The 20,718-nt window shown below is 30.1% G+C and overlaps 1 protein-coding gene across 2 annotated transcripts; it reads left to right on the forward strand.

Annotated features, from left to right (window-relative positions):
- Positions 1-1,085: 1,085 nt before the first annotated feature.
- LOC107171374 (P2R1A-PPP2R2A-interacting phosphatase regulator 1) lies at positions 1,086-8,150 on the forward strand. 2 transcript variants are annotated; one of them, XM_089216578.1, is made up of 6 exons: positions 1,086-2,348; positions 2,739-2,835; positions 3,294-3,452; positions 4,612-4,811; positions 5,581-5,712; positions 6,908-8,150. In XM_089216578.1, the coding sequence occupies exons 1-6, from the start codon at positions 2,215-2,217 to the stop codon at positions 7,071-7,073; spliced, it is 888 nt and encodes a 295-aa protein (XP_089072704.1). In that variant the 5' UTR covers positions 1,086-2,214; the 3' UTR covers positions 7,074-8,150. The 2 variants fall into 2 exon arrangements, with proteins under 2 accessions (XP_089072704.1, XP_089072705.1); XM_089216579.1 differs by having other exon boundaries at positions 5,593-5,712.
- The last annotated feature ends 12,568 nt before the right edge of the window (positions 8,151-20,718 follow it).

Below are 20,718 nucleotides of genomic sequence, written 5' to 3' on the forward strand. Positions count from 1 at the left end.
TATTTTGCCCTCGAAGATTAAATGTATAATTGTTGTAATAGGTACATGTTGTAATTTAAAAAAGTAAAAAACTTCAAAATTTATTTAAAAGTAATTTTCTAATAAAAACGCTGTTTTAAAACTTTTCGACACTTTGACAACACTTAATATTTTCAAAAATACTTATATTGAATTTGAATTAGTATCTCTTATTGTTATGTTAAATTAATCACCCAGTATATATGGGCATTTGGCACATTGCAACACACTTGACTAAAAATTGCTGACATCAGTTGGGTACAACGCTGCAGAGACAATAATAATATGTACTTTATATTTATATTTATCGTTATTATTACATATTGGATTTTAGAATATTACTTATTATTTATTTAATACTTCATAATATGCAATGTGCATTAGTTCAATTTCCGAATTTAATGAAAATTATCTTATTTTATAATTAGATGTTTTCCATTTGTGCAGTTTTAAGTTTTAAACACATGGCCAATATTATATTATCTTCTTCTAATCACGGTGACATAATACACCCATTGCATTGCGTATAAATTGTAGATATAGTATACATTTAATCAGATTTATTCATTTTTTTTTTTGTTGGCTACAAAGAAAACCTGTACAAAAATTAATTTAAAAGCATTGGGATTTCTTTTCCCAGTAGGTATAGCCGTATAGGTAATATTTAGAATATTTAGTATTTATTAGTACAGTTAGTTATCTAGTAGAATTGGGTAGTTTATTTTCCAAACATTTGGAAAAAAAATCGGCGAAATGGACAAGGGGATTAGGCGAGGTCAGCATTGTTGTGGAGCCAATGCGTGTAGGTAGAAATAAAAACGTTCACTCGGACTCCGGTGTGCCCGGTGCTCGTACAACATGAACATCGGAACGTGCTAATGATAAGCCCGGATACGGTGATGTACGCGCACGCGCACCGCCGTGCGGCAAAGCGTCCTGAACAGGCAGCAGGCAGCAGGCAGCTAGCGGCCTGTGGCGCTATGCGTGGTGTGAAAAACACGCATCGGCATCGCCGCCGAACAACGACGGGAGAGACATTCTCGCGCATGCGCACTAGCGCTGTATCACATTCGAGTCGTGTTTTGAACCGATCGCAACACATGTTTTATTTTTCCGCGTTCGAAATGTGATGTAGTCGGTGTGCCGTGTTGATAGAATAACATAATTATATTCTAATAAGAATCGGTTGTTGATTCTCTCCTCTCGCCCACTTCTTCCCACCCCCCTCGCTCTCTCTTCATTCCATTTAATTTGTTATTCCTTTTCGCTAATTACTCAATCATTATTATTATTCGTCGTCGTTTCGTTACCGTTTTCTTCCGATAGCAGGCCGCTCGCCCGCACGCCGACGGTCAACCAACACCCTCCCACCAGCACGCGAGCGAGCGCGCACGTTTCGTATATCGTTTTGTTCTACTCGCTGTTAATAATTTTGTTCAATTTCTCCTCGCTCCGGAGTCCGGACGATCCGTTTTAGCGCGAGCCCGCCCGTCCGCGCGCGCTTGTGTCTGTGTGTATGTGCGTCCCCGCATGACTGTACGTAATTGTCCGCGTGCGTGCGTGCCCGCATAATATTCAACAATAACGCACACACACTCCCGTGTTACTTGCATTGTGCACTATTATCGTTAATTATATCGTAATAATAATAATAATTATTATTATCGTTATTACTATTGTAATAATTCATAATATATGACACTCTCTCTTGTCCTGTTTTTAACACTCCGGTTCCGCCGGCCGCCGTCGACTCACGCGCTCGTCTCTCGCGTCGTCGTCGTCGTCGGTGTCGCCGTCTTTGCAGCCGTAGCATTGTTTGGAGTTGCTGTGCTAGCGCGAATTCACGAGCACCAGCTGTCCGGCGCCCCAACGACGGAACAGTCGGAAGCCGCCGCCGCCGCCGTAGTAGTATTGCAACGGCCGCAGTTCGTGATCCAGCCGAACCACGAGGTAGTTTACGCTGAGTTCTTCACGTCGGACTCCGACACGACATCGGACTGCGATTCGATATCCGAAGTCGACTGGTCATCTGACTCCGACGATCAGACGGCATAAGTCACATTGTTCTCGAGCCCTGTACACACAACTGTGCCGGTGCGACCATGTGCTAGAACGCCCCCCGTGTCTAGTCACAATCGTCTGGTGCGAAGCGCCTGCTGTGTGTTGCGTTCAATACCGATTCGCTAGAGAATTGAAATGTCTGTCAAGGACGGACCTATCGTCAAGATGGATGTAGACTGTCCATCGAGTCTCAAAAGATCCAACAGTGCGCCGATGATCAACGATATGAATGCTTCCATAGTTGGGTCACCATGCACTGCTCTGTCTAGGTACTGTTATATCCAGATGGTAACTCTATTGTCTTCAGTGTCTGACATTATAACTTTTTCGCTTTTAGTATTTGCCTTTCTTACAGTACCTATGTACAATGTACTTGCCTAATCTAATGAATTATTTACATAGATATTTTCAGTACTTAGCATCGTTAACTGAGTAAGATCTTTTACATATTTTTACTTATATCCTGTTTTGGTGTTGGAACATTATTATTATTCTAGTCCAACTACCTTTACAATGTGTATCAAATAATTTTCGAATAACTATGTAAACCATTTCAATAAATAAGTATCCATTAGAAAGTTTTTATAATCAAGCAATTAATGTAATGCAATATGATGTTCATACAACGTTGTACTAAATTGGATTCTCTTTTGTTTCAGAGAAAATACGTGTAACATATTTTTACGAAATGTACAAGTACAACCACGCTTTCGTAGATTTAGCACAAGTGGAAGCCCTCATAATGTAATGCCAAACGTAAGTCACTAATGGTTCTTCTGTCTACATAATATGCACTTATCTTTGTCTGTAGCTTATAAGGCAATCTTTCGAATTTTAATTTGAGCATTTAGGTACAAAATTAATTTTTTCTGACCAGAAACATTAATTTTAAGCTAATTGTAATGGTATTAATATAATATTCGATATTACTTTCAAATGACTAGGAAAATGAATAATGATATGTGTATATTAAGTTACCCATTTTTGATTTTAGTACGGTTTTTATTAATTTATAAATGTTAGGTACTATACTAGGTTTTATGGAATGAAAATAAAAATATCCTCTCATCAAATCGCCTTTTATATGTTAACACTTTAAACACATTTTTAGAAATAATAAAAATATATTTATTTATTCAAAATATTATATTAACATATTTAACTTAAATTATAAAAAAAACATTGAAATATTGAAATAAATTATTTTGTTTCAGACTTCGCCAAAATTAGTTCATAGAGTTAATCAGCTGCGACAGGAAGAAACAGTTGATTTGATTAATAGAGAAGTGGCCCATGAAAGAGAAATACACTCTGCAATGCAAATATCACAATCATGGGAAGATTTATCTATCATGATGGATTCACCAACAAAGGTAATTTAATAATGTAGCCAAACATACCTATTATATTATGATTTAATATAGCAGGTACTATTATACTCTATTCGCCGTAAGTTGACCCACTAGCTCGACGAAAACCGGTCGTAGCTGCGCAGACCACCACGTCTTCGGAGCGCTAGTGTTGATCGTTGCCACCGCACCTGGCGTATACGTAGTGATTTGATTATCTTCACGACGTATCGACACTATCTCCGCGAACGCGCGCTATTATATTGATATAATTCATAACAATTATTTTGTATAACATTCTGTATGCACGACGGCAGCTGACTACTACGACGAACACCGCCGATTGCCGAACACCACTGACCAATCACAAACCACCTGTCTCCGACGTGGGGGGTCTGAACGTTCCGGCGGCTCAGTATGCATGCGCGCAAGTGGGTCAACTTACGGCGAATAGAGTATAGGAACTTCAAAATATATTTTGAAATCCTGTATGTCAATGTATTATCCAATTTTGTCATGAAATAATCTGTACGCCTAAAAAAATGTATAAAACAGATAAGATACTTAATATAGATTGTATTTCATATAATTTATTTAACATATAAACAGACACGAGTCCTAAATTAAAATATGACAAACATTGTGTAAATATAAACATAGTACATACACAATTTGTATCATTCTTATTATATTCATGATTAAATATATAGTTAATATTTTAACAAATTATATAGGTAGTTAAGTTTAAAATAATATATTAAAAAAATACTTATGATAATAGCCAATTGATACCCACAAAAACTATTTAAATTAAATTGAGAAATATATCGAATATGTCAATACATCAAATTATAAAATTTCAATATTTGTGATCGTATTCTGACATTCCTATTACAATATTATGATTTATATTCACTGTTCGTAAAATTTTTTGGATAAAAATTATCTTATGATTATGATCAGTTAAAACATGAATGCATACTTGTGCTAATGAAAACGTTCAATAATCAATTAATATTTATTAAAAAACGATTTTACAATATGTTTACCATACTTTGATTCTTAAGTCACCAAAATATTATAAAAACATTTTAAAAACAATTTTTTTTTTAAAACTTAAATTTGTCCCTATACCTAATTAGAAACTGAAAATATAATGTGTATAATATTTCTTATTTTATAGCCGGATGAAGGACAGTTTGGTAAACAACCTGGTGGAATACATGTTAGACCTAATGTATATGATCCACTGCATTTAAATTTTTCAATGACTTCTGCTCCGTCATCACCATCACCAACCAGATCATTGAGACATTGTGTATCACCATCACTTTTTAAACCTAATTTATCGCCTAGTCCTACTCGTAAAACCTTTACATCCGGGTAATTATTTCTAAAATATTTTATATTTAATTATATTAGGTATATATTATTTATTATACTTTATTAATCATGTTTTATAATACTATTGTCATCGAATTTGAGCCACTTAAAATAAACTGACAACAATGTTATATTATTGTAATTTATATCAACACATTCGAGATGAATTACAAGCTAGGCGTGTTATACTACAATGTACAATGGATATGGAACATTTTTGCTCCCTTTGCCCCTCGAAGACAAACAGTTTTTAAATCCATCTATTATTAACAGCCAATAGGCGTTATGAATCAAATTCCACGTGGAGCAAATATTTTAATAATTTAATGTAAATAATTGATACAATATTTTCTATCGATATATTGCTAAATGAAAACAATGGTGTGAGTATATGATTTGTATATTAATTTTTAAAATTCAATAGTAGACATACGCTCGAGACGCGTGACTCGGCTTTCATGAGTAAAATATTGTAACGCATCAGTCGTGTGACTTGTCTCAAACGTAACTTTTAGAATATGACAGTCTGTCTTGAATGAGTTCACAGTAATTTTAATAATATAATCATTTTTATATACATCCAAAATATTAAACTGATAAATCTATATTGAACCATAAAGTTTCTTAAACTATATGAAATTTCAAGTTGTGCTATAAAATTCATAATTAAGTTTAAACATGTATTTATAAATACTGAATACTTATAATTTTTTTATGCATAATAAATTAATATGCTAGCAGATTTTAGATTTGATAATTTTTTACATAGTTTATGTTTTAGACGAAGCTTGAGTCCAATTTCAATGCGTCCTAGTACTTTAGGACCTGTTAAAAGGAAATGTGACATGGATGACTATGAACCAATTTCAAAGAAATGGGGATTGCTGATTACCAATAATAGGTATGTTATATAATTTTTATTCCACTTATTTATTAACAAAATCATTTTGCATCATAATATTAAATGCATTTTAATTTATTATTATTATATTATTACAGAATTAGTGCAACAATCAATAATTAAACAATAATTTAATTTGAATTTAAAACCCGATTTAAAACAATTTTATGTTTTTTTGTATGTTTATCCTTTTTATATAAGCAAAGATACAGTGCATCAACAAATAAGATCTGTACTGTACACATATTATTTAAATGTGGATTATTGTGCATAAAATATTTCATCTTAAAGCTAATGTTTTTTATATTATAATTTAAATTTCAGTTATTTATGGGTTATTTAAGTTAAAATTGTCTCTTAAAATTTAAACTGTATAGTACACAATTAATTGTATTCTTACATTATACAACTAGGAGAATACTATTAACATCGAGTTAATCTATATTTATTAAATAATAAATACATATCTAACATAGAAAAATTAAACGATAAGAATATTATTTTAATTTAAGTGTTTGTTTTGATTAAATTAACAAACAGATATCAAAGCAAATTTGTTGCTATACAGCGCATTTTTAGTCTCTATCTTGTGTGTAACATAGCATATCTATGCTCAGCAGATTATGTTAAGATTATTTCCCACCAATTATTTTACAAATTAGTCTAAATTGAGAAACTATTATGAAACTTGACGGTAAGAGTATTATCCGTGTTGTGGGTTTTTTTTTATGATGATTCAATTCTTAGTGAATTATAGGTTTTTTTTTAAATATATGTGTTATGCGAGGTATTATGTAATATATTGCAATCTTGTTAAAAAAATTGAATTATTGTAAAAACCCATATACAAATACATTTCATGTTCTCTAATTTCTTAATGTGATGTGTTGAACGTAAATTTGTTATGCTATTAATTTGAAAGAAACAAACAACAAGTGTCTGTATAACATTTCCTTAAATACTTGGCATAATAATTCAAAAATTAATGCATATCACATGATGATTGCCTTTATTATTTAATAAATTTCCCAGATAATTGTAATAAAATTTTAGTTTTTTGTACAAGTGATACCAAATACTCTTAAAAAAAATTTAAAGTTATTGTTTGTATTTATCTTTGTGATTGTTATGCTTTTATGTTAATCACGATTAATTTTGATTATTATTTATTATATATGGTTTTTATATATTTTAGGCCTGAACCAATGCAAGTGACCGGTATTGTTCCTACAACAATGAACGCAACTTTAGTTACAGATTCCATATGTAGTAGCAGTGGTGATTCTTCAAATAGTAATCATTCATTTTCCTTTAGACCATTGCAACCTTTAATGGATGAATCAAAAAGTAATTCCCAATAACTAAAATATTTTTGCAAGAAATAATATTATTTCATATTTTACTGTTGATTATTATAATTTTGGCTATTCTTATTTTATTATCACAGTGAAAATAATAATTATTACTTTATTATTTCTATTATTATTATTATTATTATTATTTTTATTTTTATTATTATTTCTATTATTATTATTATTATTATTACAATTATTATTATCATTACTATTATTATTATAATTAATACTATTCTTATTACCCTCATTATTATCATGACTGGATTTTATAAACGTCATAACAAATTGAAGATGATGTTATTAAAAATTATTTTTGACTAGTCCCCCTGTAAATAAGTTTGCATTTGATTAATATTGATTTTAACAAAATTGCATTATTTGATTGGTGTTCACTTGGAATTTTGTTGAAATCTTAATATATTATGATGCTAAAAATTTAGTTTTTTAATATTTTATTTTTATGTTTTAAAACTACCTCTATTGTATATTATTATTCATTATTATTGCTTGTTTAATCATATCCTAAAATATGCTAAGTTAAGCATTAAAAAAAAAAAAAAATTTTTATTACAAACGTCAAAACATATTGAAAATACTGTTATTATACATTTTTGTTAACTAGTCCAATGTACATAAGTTATCATTTAATTAATGTTGATTTTAACAAAATCCATTATTCTATTGATGTCAATTTGGAATTTTGTTTAAATCTAATTAATATATGATGTTTAGTGTTTACTATTTTATTTTGTACTTTATAAAACTACCTCTATCATATTATACATTATTATTCATTATTATGGCTGGGCTAATTTTGTCATAAGATATGGTAGTTAACAGTTAAGCATTAAAAAGATTTTTACTTTTAGTTGGTACATTATCTTTTTTATGTTCTGTTTTTTTTTTTTTTTTTTTTAACAAAAAAAATATAAATTGTTACAGCAAGACTGAAATGCCGTATTAAAATTATTGATATTGTATATTTGTGTTTGGTCTGTAATTTATATTTTGGTGATATAAAATCATTAAATAAAATTTTATTACTGAATTAAAATTGAAAATAAATTTACATTACAATTGCCAGTTATTGTTCAATGAAACATGATATTTTAATTTACCTCTAAAGCTATGCACTCGTTTAATTTGCCTGTAAAATATTTATGCTAATTTTGATTTTTACTAGGTAGTAATTTTATCTTTGGTATGATACAGCCGGGGTCATCAACACTTATAATCTGTATACAAATAATTATGATATTTATGAGTAATCCAAATTAATACATTATTGTGCTCCTTATATTGCATTTATTATGTTTTTTAATGTGAAAATAGTAATTCTTAAATCATGTCCTTTATGCATGATATTTTACGCGTATTATCTATTTTCTATAGTGTTTAATATAAGGTTAAACTATGTAATTTGTATGTATATTGATTAACTAGTGTATAATGTATTTTGTAATTTGAATGCGGTTAAAAATTTTACTAATTTTTACTAATTACTCAAGAACAAAGTCATATTCTTTATGGCTTTTGATATAAAACAAATATTATTGTCACTTTTGCTACATAATGGGAAAAAACTTCAATTAAGTTTATAAGTGATTTAAGATTAATGAATATTTTGATTCTTAGTAAGTTTTTTAGTCCTAAATTGGATAGCTTTCCGTTTATACGATGAAATATTTTAGAACAATTTTATTGTTAAGTTGATAATGTAGATCATTTTATGATGACTAAATTACAACTTTTCAAAAGATAAAAATCAAGTTATTTGAATTTTTTGAGAAAGAAATTGTGAATAGATGGCCCTACCTAATAAAATTACCTTCGGGAAAACTCAAGTTATGAATCTCATTAAAAATAAAAGATTAGATATTTAAAATAAAGACAACATACTTATTTACCAAATCCACCAATAACAATAATGTTTCATATGAATAGTTTTGTGCTGCACAATAAAATATAAGACAATTTAAGATGTATAATATGCTGTATGTAGCAGTAAGCTACTTGGAACCTATATCTGTTAATATTCACTTCTACAGTACGTCCATTTCTATGTAGCGGTTATTTTTCTGCATTCTTGGTGACCATATATAGAAGTTCCACTGTGTTATATTATATTTACTAATATGGATTATAAATTAATTCGTTTGATTATTGGAAGATAGTCACAGATTTCTGCATGGTCCATTTTTATATAGACCCAAACCAAACTGATACATTTTAACGAAGACTACAACTGGACTGAATAGTTTCATTTACAATGAATTAGGAAAACCATGACCGATCACTGTATAGATTTGAGTTGAAAGGGGGCTGCACCAATTTCTTTTTCAGATAAAAGGATCGAACTACATTGAAATACACTTGCTAAGACCAATAGCCAGACCGCATGGCTGCCCACTAGGTACAAATTACTTTCTGTATTCTTGTTTTTTTTTTTATAAAATTTTAGCACAATTTTTATTTTATTGAATTATGTGTTTTGGTTTCAAACATAACTTCACTGATACCATAAATTTAACATAATGTCTATATATGGTCCTAAATTTATTATCAAGTGTATGTGTACCTATATTATCTGTATAGATAAAAGTAACTGAATAAAATGGATATAACTACTACATAAATACTTGAAATTCTTATAAAAAAATGATAATACAATAATATATTATGTGTAAGAATATTTTTTTTTGTAATCATTGTTTGTATTATTTTCTTGAAATTATATTTCCATAAAAAATGTCCATATAATATTGCTTTCTCTTAGTCAAATTGTTTGAAAATATAATATGATATTCCTTATACGTTTTTATTGTTAAAATTTATAAATATTAAAAATACTGAGGTATAATTTTCTTTTATGAATGTTTGAAATTGAGGTTTTTAAAATCATGAAAAATTCTTAATTAAATTTATGAAATGTTCAACTTTTATAAGTGGAGATTCAAAAATTAATAAAAGGTTTCTCATAATAGCAGTTTTAGTTTCATTAGATTTAGTCATACTTTAGCCAATATATTTAAAAATCATATAACCATAGTTTTATTTATGGTAATTTTAAGTTCAAATTAGGAAAACATTGTAGATAATTTAACAAAAACTAATAATTGTAGTTTTTTTCTTTTGTAATTTAAAATTTAACATTTAAAATATATTAATTATGGTCCTTGAAATATTTAACATAATTTACTTATTAAACATCTAAATATTTTAAAAACAAAATTACACTTTAAAATTTAATGTTATTGGCATCAATTACTTCATAAATTAAATAAAAATACAGTAATTTAGTATTTAGATACTTTGTTATTATATTTACAATGTTTACAAGTACAAAAGTATAGAAGCTACATGAAATAAGGCAATCTGTTAAATTTATTTTATACTTTGTTTATTAGTTTTAATTTCTAAATGCCATTATTGTATAAGGTTTTGTATTATTTTAGACTATTTTTATTTACATTTTGTGGTGAACTAAGATTTTTCTTGAATAATTTTTTTTTTTTTTGTTCAACAAACTGTCAACTGTTTTCTACCATTTAATATCTCGTTATACACTTGATCTTCTATTAATAAAATTGTGGTTGTTTAAACTCATATTGTAAAACGACCAGAACGATTCATATGTTTCAATGATATTGAACATTCAACTATTTTGTACTACTTTTGTAATACAATTTTCTTGATAATTATTTTATATTTTAGATTCTGAACAAAATGATGAATGTATTGATTTTACAATGATGTGTGTGTTTATTTTTTTTTTTTTTGTGTCTGTGTACAGCATAACTAGTCGAAATAATGCTTCGATTTCAAACTTTGGGGGTGGTTTCCGATGTAAAATTGAAGATTCTTGGTGCATTATAGAGGTCATAAAAATTAAACATTTAGGTAAACATTTTCCAACAGTTTTCAAAAAAATCGAGAAAAACAAAAAAAAAAATGACAGAAAAACGTGAATTTTTACGCAAAAACAGTTCTCGACCAAATCGATTTTTTTATATGGATGTAGTTCAAAAACTAATCACTGCAAATACTTGAAATTTTCACCAAATGTTTATGTTAGTGTTATCTATATACAATTTAATTTTCAAAAAAATTTTTTTTAGTTAATTATAGACCACTGAAATTTTCAATTTTTTTGATACACGGTTCCTTATGAGTTGTTCTTTTTGTAGCTAAAAAGAATTAAAAATCGTAAGTTACAATTTTTTTTAATAAGCGTTTACAGTTTTACGAAATCTGTCGAAAACGGGAAAATTTGCAAGTAATTTTGAAGTTGAAAAATCATAAAAATTTTTCCGTTTATAACTAAGGATTAAAAATACAACACTAAGTTTTCCATAAGTTTCCCTTAAAGTAGCTATAGAGAAAACTCGAATCATCATTATAGGAAAAATTTTAAGTGCGTTTGAATTTTAAATTTTTACGAAATAGCGTAACAATAACGATTTATCCTCAAACGATTTTTAATATTTGTTATTATTCAAAAAGTATAAGTCGTAGATACTTGAAAATTTTATCAGTTATTTAGATTGGCATATTCTTTACATGATTTAATTTTCAAAATATTTTAACTTTTTTTAGGTATTTATAGACAATTGAAATTTTCAATTTTTCTGAAAAATTTTTTTTTTGAAGTGTTGATAAAATTTTTTGGCCCTATCAAAATACTTGAAAATTTAATACAAAGTTCCTCATAAGTTATTCATATAGTGATTGAAAAATTATAAAAATACATAGGCACGATTTTTTTTTTTATTAGCATTTGAAGTTCAAATTTTGACTAAATACATAAAAATTACGGCAATGTTCAAATTATCTTAGATTGAAATTCATAAAAAAATTTTTTTTTTAAACTAAGATTTAAAAATTTAATATAAGATTCCTTACAAGTTTTTCAATCTTTATCACAAAAAAATGTCCACCGGAAATGCAAATTAAATTTTTATAAGCATTTGAATTTCAAATATTGACAAAAATTCTTTAAAACCACGAATATTTGCGAATTATTTTGTAGTTCAAAATGCATAATATTGTTTGTATTTATATTATCTAAGGTTATAAAATTTAATACCAAGTTTTACATAAGTTTTGCTTCAAATAGCTATAGAGAAAATTTGAAGTGTCATTGTAGGAAAAATGTTTTGAGCGTTTGAGTTTTAAATTTTTATGAAATCGCGTAATGATAACGATTTATCCTCAAACCAGGTATTCGTATATCTATGATAATATAAGGTATTATGAATTATGATAACCAGATAACTACACTAATGTCACTAATTGATTAACCATGCCTTACGCAAAATGCGTCTTAATTCAAAAATAAAATATTTGTTTCAAAATAGAATATATGACAATATTTAAATATAATATATCCTAGACTGACAAATCATCTCCGTTCAGAATCGTTTTTCGTATACAATGATACCTATCATTGCATTCAAATTTAATCCCATCCATTACAGTAACCTACTGTACAGCTGAGCGACATCCACGACTTACCCGCTTTTTTTTAGATACATTTTCAAAAAATCAATTGTTATGTTCGAGCTAGGATTTTTTCTTCTATCATGCTTACTGTATTTTTTATATGTAATATTCCAACAATGCTATATTTTCAGTATTTTAGTTTTTTTTTATTATTATTTCATTTTCAATGGTAGGTACTTTCTATTTCTTTCAAAAACTAGTATACCAACTTTGCCGAATCGTAATTCGGCCATAAATTATATCGGATGTACCAATAGAGTTTCAATAATCCCAATTCGCTTACAAGTGACAGCAGGCCCGGATTGGACCGACGAGCTACCGAGAAAATCTCGGTGGGCCGCGTAAAAAATTATATTAACTATATTATCTATCTTATATTTTGCGTTTTTTTAAATAATATAACTGAAGTATACTAAGTAATTTAATGTAATGTACTTATTGAATAGGTAATTTGTAAATGTGCTTTAGAGAAACAATTATTATTTAAAGCACATATACTAAAAGTGTGATCATAAATAAATGTTTTTCGAATGGGCCGATACTTTGTTGAGGGCCGGTAGAAATTTAAAATCTCGTTGGGCCAAAAAGTCTCTATCCGGCGCTGAGTGACAGTAATTTTTTCAATAATGGATATTATGGCAGTGATAATATTACAGTATTTTGTTGATAAGTTCAATGTTTTAGTTTAGTGAATTCACTTTATTTTAGCCGTTTTTACTATGGAATTCAAAATTTAATAACCATTGAAATTGAATAGTGTTTATTAACAATTAAAAAATTAAAATAGAATGATTCAAAACAAAATTAAAAAACATATATTATACATTAATACGTAATAAATAACTTTATTTATTGAGTTGACAGAATACACTATAAAACTGAATATTTTAAATGTATCCAAAATTTTGGGGGTTCATGTATTTTGAAAAAACACTATAGGTTAGGTATTATTGAGTAATTTTAATCACCCAACAGAGTTAGATAATCGTGGTTTTCAAATAAATTATAAGTAAGTAAAAAATAATGTACATTTTCTCACAGGGGCGGAGTGGCCCACCGGGCAACCGGGACAATGCCGAAATTTTGCCGAAATTTCTCTCAACACTTCAATACCAAAAAAAGAATACGCAATCGTCTTCGACTCGATAGACAATACACCCCAGGTCGAATACATCATTGCAATTAGCAAATTAATACCTCCAAAAAACATAAAATTTGTCTCACGCATATCGAACAACAGTTTCTGTATATATTTCAATGACAAAAATACTGTTGACTTTCTCATTGATAATCACACCAATATCACACTAAACGACCAAAAGACAATTAAAATTAGACGATTAATCAACCCAGCTAAAAGAATCATAATCTCTAATGTCTCCCCAGCTATACCAAACGAAGACATCATATCTTATTTAAAATCACCCAACATGCAAATTGCATCTCCGATAACTCACATCAACGCAGGTTTCAACATCGCAGAACTGGCTCACATACTTAGCTTCAGACGTCAGGTTTACATAAATCCGGACGACTTTCAGAAACTTCCTAGCTCTCTCCTGATTAACCACGAAAATACCCCTCATAGAATTTTTCTGTCCGACGACACACTATTCTGTTATATATGCAAACTCAAAGGTCACACTTCGAAACAATGTAAAAATCCACCTCTTGAAGCTTATAACACCAAGATGCATGAAGCTCCAACTTATAACGAACCATATAGCAACCCTAATACCACTGATGATAAAACAAGAACAAACGAACCCATGTGTGATATCTTTGGTGACCAAAATGTTGACATTAAGTCGTTCAGCGCCACACGTACCTTAAGTCAATCATCCATCATTGATGACCCACTAGCGTGTGAAGATTCAACGGATGATAACACAGCAACAGCACCTATTACAACCAGCATGAAAAAAAGACCAGCACTCACCTCAACTTCCTCAAGTTTAACTATCGACTCTCCTCCGCCTAAATCTTCACCTCAAGACACAACCTCAAATGAAATTACCCCTTCTAATTCCAAATCAACCAAAACATCTCAACCATTGCAGCAACAAAAAAAATTAAACGCAACAAATCTGTTGAAAATCTTATAACACAACTTGATGAATTGCTTGAACCTGCTAAAACTAGATTCGAAGAAATTCCCAATAAAAAAATAAATTATGAACAGTTCAAATTCATAGTTTAAAACTCCATCGGCGTATCCAACCCAGATACAGTACTTAATAATTTCAACATAACAAGCTTTGAAATGATCGAATACATAGAGATCATTAAGTCTAAAATCAGAAACCAAGGTATAAAAAATAGATTAACCAGACTCTGTACTGCTCTCCTTGATAAAGCTCTCTCCTCTGAGTAGCATCAAGAATAGACTCACTCTTCGTACATACAACATATGTTCGTAAATTATCCACAATCTCAATTACTCAAAATATAAATTAAAATTAAAATAAATGCAATCTTTCACAAACAATATCATTCAGTGGAATCTGAATGGACTTTACAGGAATCTTGATGACATAAAATTAATAATCAATGCACACAAACCTATTGCGATATGTCTACAAGAAACAAATCTAAAATCTAATGATCCCCCTCCCAAGCTTAACAACTATAACAGTGTAATTAAAAACCGTCAAAACTACCTCAGAGCAAGCGGAGGAGTCTGCATTTTCATTAACAACAATATACCGTGAGAGGAAATACCAATCATCTCAAACCTGGAAGTAGTAGCAGTATCCATAACTCTCGAATCCAAAATCACCCTTTGTAACATATATATTCCCAATCTAACTCAATTCAAACTCGAAGACCTGACTTCCTTAATCGGTCAATTACCTCGCCCATTTATCTTAGTTGGAGACTTCAACAGCCATAACAGCTTATGGGGTTCTTACAAAACGGACCATAGGGGAAAAATTCTCGAACAGTTACTCATTCAAGACAACCTCCTAGTACTTCTTAATAATAACGAACAGACTAGAATTAATCCTAGCAACGGAAATCTATCAGCAATCTACCTCTCTTTCTCAACACCCACTATTGCCCAAAGAATTCAATGGCAAGTGCTCCCAGAAATTTACAACAGCGATCATATTCCTATTAACATACAAATCTTATCAAACGCTCATCAAAGCATTGACACTCCTTCCAGATGGAATCTAAAAAAGCCTGACTGGTCACTTTTCTCGATATATCTCGATTCTGTTATCAACGCTATCTGCCCATTTGACAACAATTCAAATATCGATGATATTGTCCTAGACTTTACTAGGTCCATAATAAGCTCGGCTGAAAAAACTATTGGATATTCAAATTAAAAAAAAAACAGGCCCCCGCGTACCGTGGTGGAATGACGACATCAAACAATGCGTAAAAAAAAAACCAAGCTCTTAAAACTTTCTTAACCTCAAAATCAACATAAGATCATATCAAACTGAAAGAATTGAGAGCCAAAACCCGATTTATGGTCAAAAACAGCAAAAAGAAACCTGGCAAAACTTCATAAACTCCATTAATGCAAAAACCGACCCTTCGTTAATGTGGGACAAGATTCGGAGTCTTCAAGGTCGCAAAAGGCATAACACTATTAATTTGGTACAAAACCATGAATTGATAACGGACTCGTTCACGATCGCTTCAAAGTTAGGTGAACATTTTAAAGAAAACTAGTAACTCAAATTACCACCCTGACTTGCGCAACCGCAATCTTACTGATCATAGAATACCTAGGAGTTTTAATGTTTCCCCCTCGGACATCACACAACTGCACCTAAACTCATCCATAGAGTTGGACGAACTTGTATTCGTACTAAGAAAATGCACAAGTAAAAGCCCCAGTCCCGACAACATTCCATTTATATTCATTCACAATTTCTCCATAAAAACTCTAAGAACATTACTCAAAATTTTCAACTGGATATGGGATAACAACGACTTCCCAAAATCATGGAGAAACAGTATCATCATTCCGATTAATAAACCAAATAAAAACAAATTTTCCCCAGAAGGATATAGACCCATTTCACTGCTGAATACGATGTGCAAACTCCTGGAAAAAATAGCAAATCTGAGACTTACGTGGTACTTGGAAAAAATTAATTATTTGGTCCCCGAACAAAGCGGGTTCAGAAAAGGCAAAGGAATAAACGACAGCTTATCACAAATCTATTTCGATATTCAAAACACTTTCCTCAACAAACAATACATGGGAATGGTAAGCCTGGACATATCGAAGGCGTATGATTCAACATGGAAACCCCTCATCACTCAGAACCTGAACAAAATCCTTAGTATCGGACAACTCTATAATTTTATTTGCAACTTTCTTGACACTCGAACATTTCAAGTCAAAATTAACAATATCTTATCAGAAGAATACGAACAACTAAATGGGGTACCTCAAGGGTCATCTCTATCCCCTACACTTTTTCTTATCGCCATCAACAGTATCACTAATAACTTAGAATCACCTGTTAAAGCCTCTTTATATGCTGATGATTTTAATTTTTATTGCAGTAGTCGCAACTTTGAAACAGTTAGAAATATGCTTCAGAGCACAACCAAAAACCTCATTGAATGGTCAAAAATTTCGGGCTTCAATTTCTCTCCAGAGAAATCTCAATGCATAGTTTTCACTAAAAAAAAAAAAAAACACTTCACTGATTTTAAACATGGGCCAACAACATATCAAAGAAAAAAATATTATCAAAATTTTAGGAGTTACCTTAGATACTAGATTAACATGGACACACCACATCATCAACCTAAAAGATTCCACTGCCCCTCGCTTAAACATAATAAAGGTGCTTGCTCATACTTCTTGGGGATCCAAAACAAATGCACTTATACAAATATATAAATCACTAATCTTGTCTAAATTGGATTTCGGTTCCTATAAATGGGGAAACTCAGAAAAAAAGTCACGAGAAAACTGGACGTAATACACAATGCGGGTCTTCGAATGGCCATTGGAGCATATCGGTCTAGCCCTATCCTAAGCATACTCAACCTCGCAGGAATACCTCCACTAGAAGTAAGAAGACTTCAGATAGCCCTCAAATACGAGGCAAAATTAGCATCTTCATAAACTCTAAACTTTACTCCTAATCTACAAAAATTATCATCATTATTGAAACATCACAATCTCCAGACCTCCGACATCCTCCCTTCACTTCAACTAACAACACCTCCTTGGATTCACTCAATAGCCGCCATCACTAATCTATCAGAATTTAAAAAAGACTCCACAAATAATCAAACGTATAAGCAGCAATATCTACAAATATTACATAACTTACCGGATGAAAGAATATATACAGATGCCTCAAAAAATGAAGTAGGGGTCGGAGCTTCAGTAATATGGAATAACATAAAGCTCATATACAAGCTACCTAATACAAGTTCTATTTTTACTGCAGAATCATTCGCAATTCTCAAAGCGATTCAATTAGCAATTGACTCAAACATCACAAAAGCAACAATTTTTTCAGATTCTCTCAGCGCGATAAATAACATAAAGAATTCACAAAACACCAATGAGTTAAACATAAAGGTTCAAAATCTGCTTCAACAAGGGAAAGAAAAAGGAAATACCATTCAACTTTGCTGGATACCGGGTCATTCTGGTATCATCGAAAATGAGATGGCCGATAAGGCAGCAAAAGACGCAATTACTAACCCCTTAGCATCAGTAGTTCAGCACGTGTCCAAGCAAGATATATCATCCTTAATTGTCCAGCATTGTACCAAGTTATGGCAGACAAACTGGAACTCCGCGCGCACTAAACTACACGAAATTTAACAAGATGTTTTCCCATGGCCTCATCCCACACACCTTCCTAGAAAATTTGAAGTTATACTAACAAGACTACGGATCGGCCACACCAAGATCACTCACAGTTATTTAATGAGTAAAAATGATCCCCCGATATGCACAACTTGCGGCACGTACCTATCAGTTAAACACATTATGACTGAATGTCTATCATATACCGATTCAAGATTGAAATCAAATCTTCCTGAACACCTGGCAGAATCACTCGGTCACAACAACTCTTCACTCGCAGTCACATTCAACTTCATCTCATTGGCAGAACTTCTAAACAAAATTTAAAAAAAACAAATGTACACTTATTCAAATTTAAATACTGTAAATTTTAGATGTAAATAACGGAATTCCATTGTTCCCAATGGCCGATGTCGCCGAGGGTTTATTCTTAATAAAAAAAAAAAAATAAATAAAAATAAAAATAAAAATAAAAGGCTCTTGTCTGTGATTGGGAAAAAGTGTGAAAAAATTAATTAATATTTCAAAGGTAGGTATTGACATATTGTAGTATGCAGAGTTGGGCAAAATAATATTATCTAGTTAATTATTTGAATTAGTATAATTTGGAATAAAAAAATATTCGAATAAACATATTTTTATAGTAAAATATTATATAAATAAAATTGTATTTAAATACCCCCTACTCTGGTAGTATGTTATTACTTTTAATTTAGGTAAATTTTTAAATTTTTGTCAATGCATAATATATTATGCTCATGCAAATAAGCTGATGGTATTACTTTTCTTATTTAAGAAGTAGATAACGCTGTCATTACTAACGAGTTGGGCAGTAATAATAATTTACTAAGCAAATTGTTATTGTAAAATATTATTTAATAAATTTCCTAAAACAAGAAGCTTAAGTGTTTTTATAATATATAAGTATAAAAAATAAATTTCTATAGTAATGATATATTTGTGTTAATATAAAATAATATCTGTGTTCAGTTATAAGATTACTTAGAAGGAGTTTTTTGGTTCAAATACTTGATATTATAATGAATAAACATTTTTATGGTTCATACCTACTACCTACTTTACAATAGAAGCTAGGAAGAATATAAAATGTGTATAATAATAAATTGATAATATCTTCTAGCAATATGTAGGCTAAATAAATTGTTTTATACTTCACCCAATCAAAAAAATGGTAAGCACACATCTAGCAGTAAGACAATAAATTGTAAGAAATTAAATTTGAAAAAAATGGCCTGAAAATATCTGTTTGCCCGGTAAGAATTGTTGGGCCACTCCGCCCCTGTTTTCTCATATCAGTTTATTTATACATGAACAATATAACTATTTACTTTTATTTTATCATATTTTTAATATGCCGGTGAATTTGGAATCAGCAATTCGGGAACATGTAAAGTCGGCCAATTAGGGTGTCAGGCAGAGCCCAATTTAGGAATTTTGGTGCCCGGCCGCCTGGGTCGAATTTCTAATGGGGCCCTTAATTATTACGTAAATTTTAAATTATCAACTTAAATTATAAATGTAGTCTTTATGCTATATAGATTTGTTATATTCGATTTATTTTATAAGATTATAAATCAATTATACCATAATAACTAATAAGGCTATAAGTAATTATTTACCTAATGACAATTAATATAAATAAAACGATAAAATTAAATATATAAATATAAATTAAGAAATGTTGGTACAGTTTTTAATTCAAACAAATGTTTACTGATATACATCATGTCATTACATATTTTGTTCGTTATACGGTATAACTTATACCGCGATATTTTCAAGGGACCGGTAGTTTTATTCGTTATATCAAGATTTTCGTTATATCGCGAGTTGACTGTACTCGCAATATTAAAGATTTCAAAGTAGTGAACTTCAGGCTAACTATTCTCATAGTAGAGGGAAAATTCTTCAAAATTGCATCATAATCTTATTAGGTGATTTTAATGCAAAAATTGGTAAAGAAGAGTGCATCAAAGCAACTGCTGGATCGAATAGTTTACATCAGCTATTAAATAACAATGGATTCAGACTAATCGAATTTACAGGAAGGGGTTTAAAAATAAAAAGTACATTATTCTCACATAAGGAAATACATAAACGTACCTGGAGGTCCCCAGATGGCAGATACACTAACTAAATTGATCATGCATTGATGACTACTCCGGTACACTCCGTACACCGAGTCTTCATATTATTTAATAACTTACGATTTGTGACAATATTTATACACGAAAATGTCTCTAAATAGTAAATATTGGTCTTAGGGGAGGATTTACCAATTCCCCCCCTTAAAGCTAAATCTTTTTTTTTATCCCTCTCAGAAAT

Source organism: Diuraphis noxia, unplaced genomic scaffold (assembly GCF_037042655.1).
Source record: "Diuraphis noxia isolate RWA-SAM2 unplaced genomic scaffold, SU_Dnox_SAM2 contig0001, whole genome shotgun sequence".
Lineage (NCBI taxonomy): Eukaryota > Metazoa > Arthropoda > Insecta > Hemiptera > Aphididae > Diuraphis > Diuraphis noxia.

Bases quoted from the DNA above. Each gene is read 5' to 3' on its own strand.
- LOC107171374 (XM_089216578.1), top strand. From the start codon at position 2,215: ATGTCTGTCAAGGACGGACCTATCGTCAAGATGGATGTAGACTGTCCA. The intron at 2,836-3,293 runs GTAAGTCACTAA...ATTTTGTTTCAG, and splicing joins CTCATAATGTAATGCCAAAC to ACTTCGCCAAAATTAGTTCA. The intron at 3,453-4,611 runs GTAATTTAATAA...CTTATTTTATAG, and splicing joins TGATGGATTCACCAACAAAG to CCGGATGAAGGACAGTTTGG.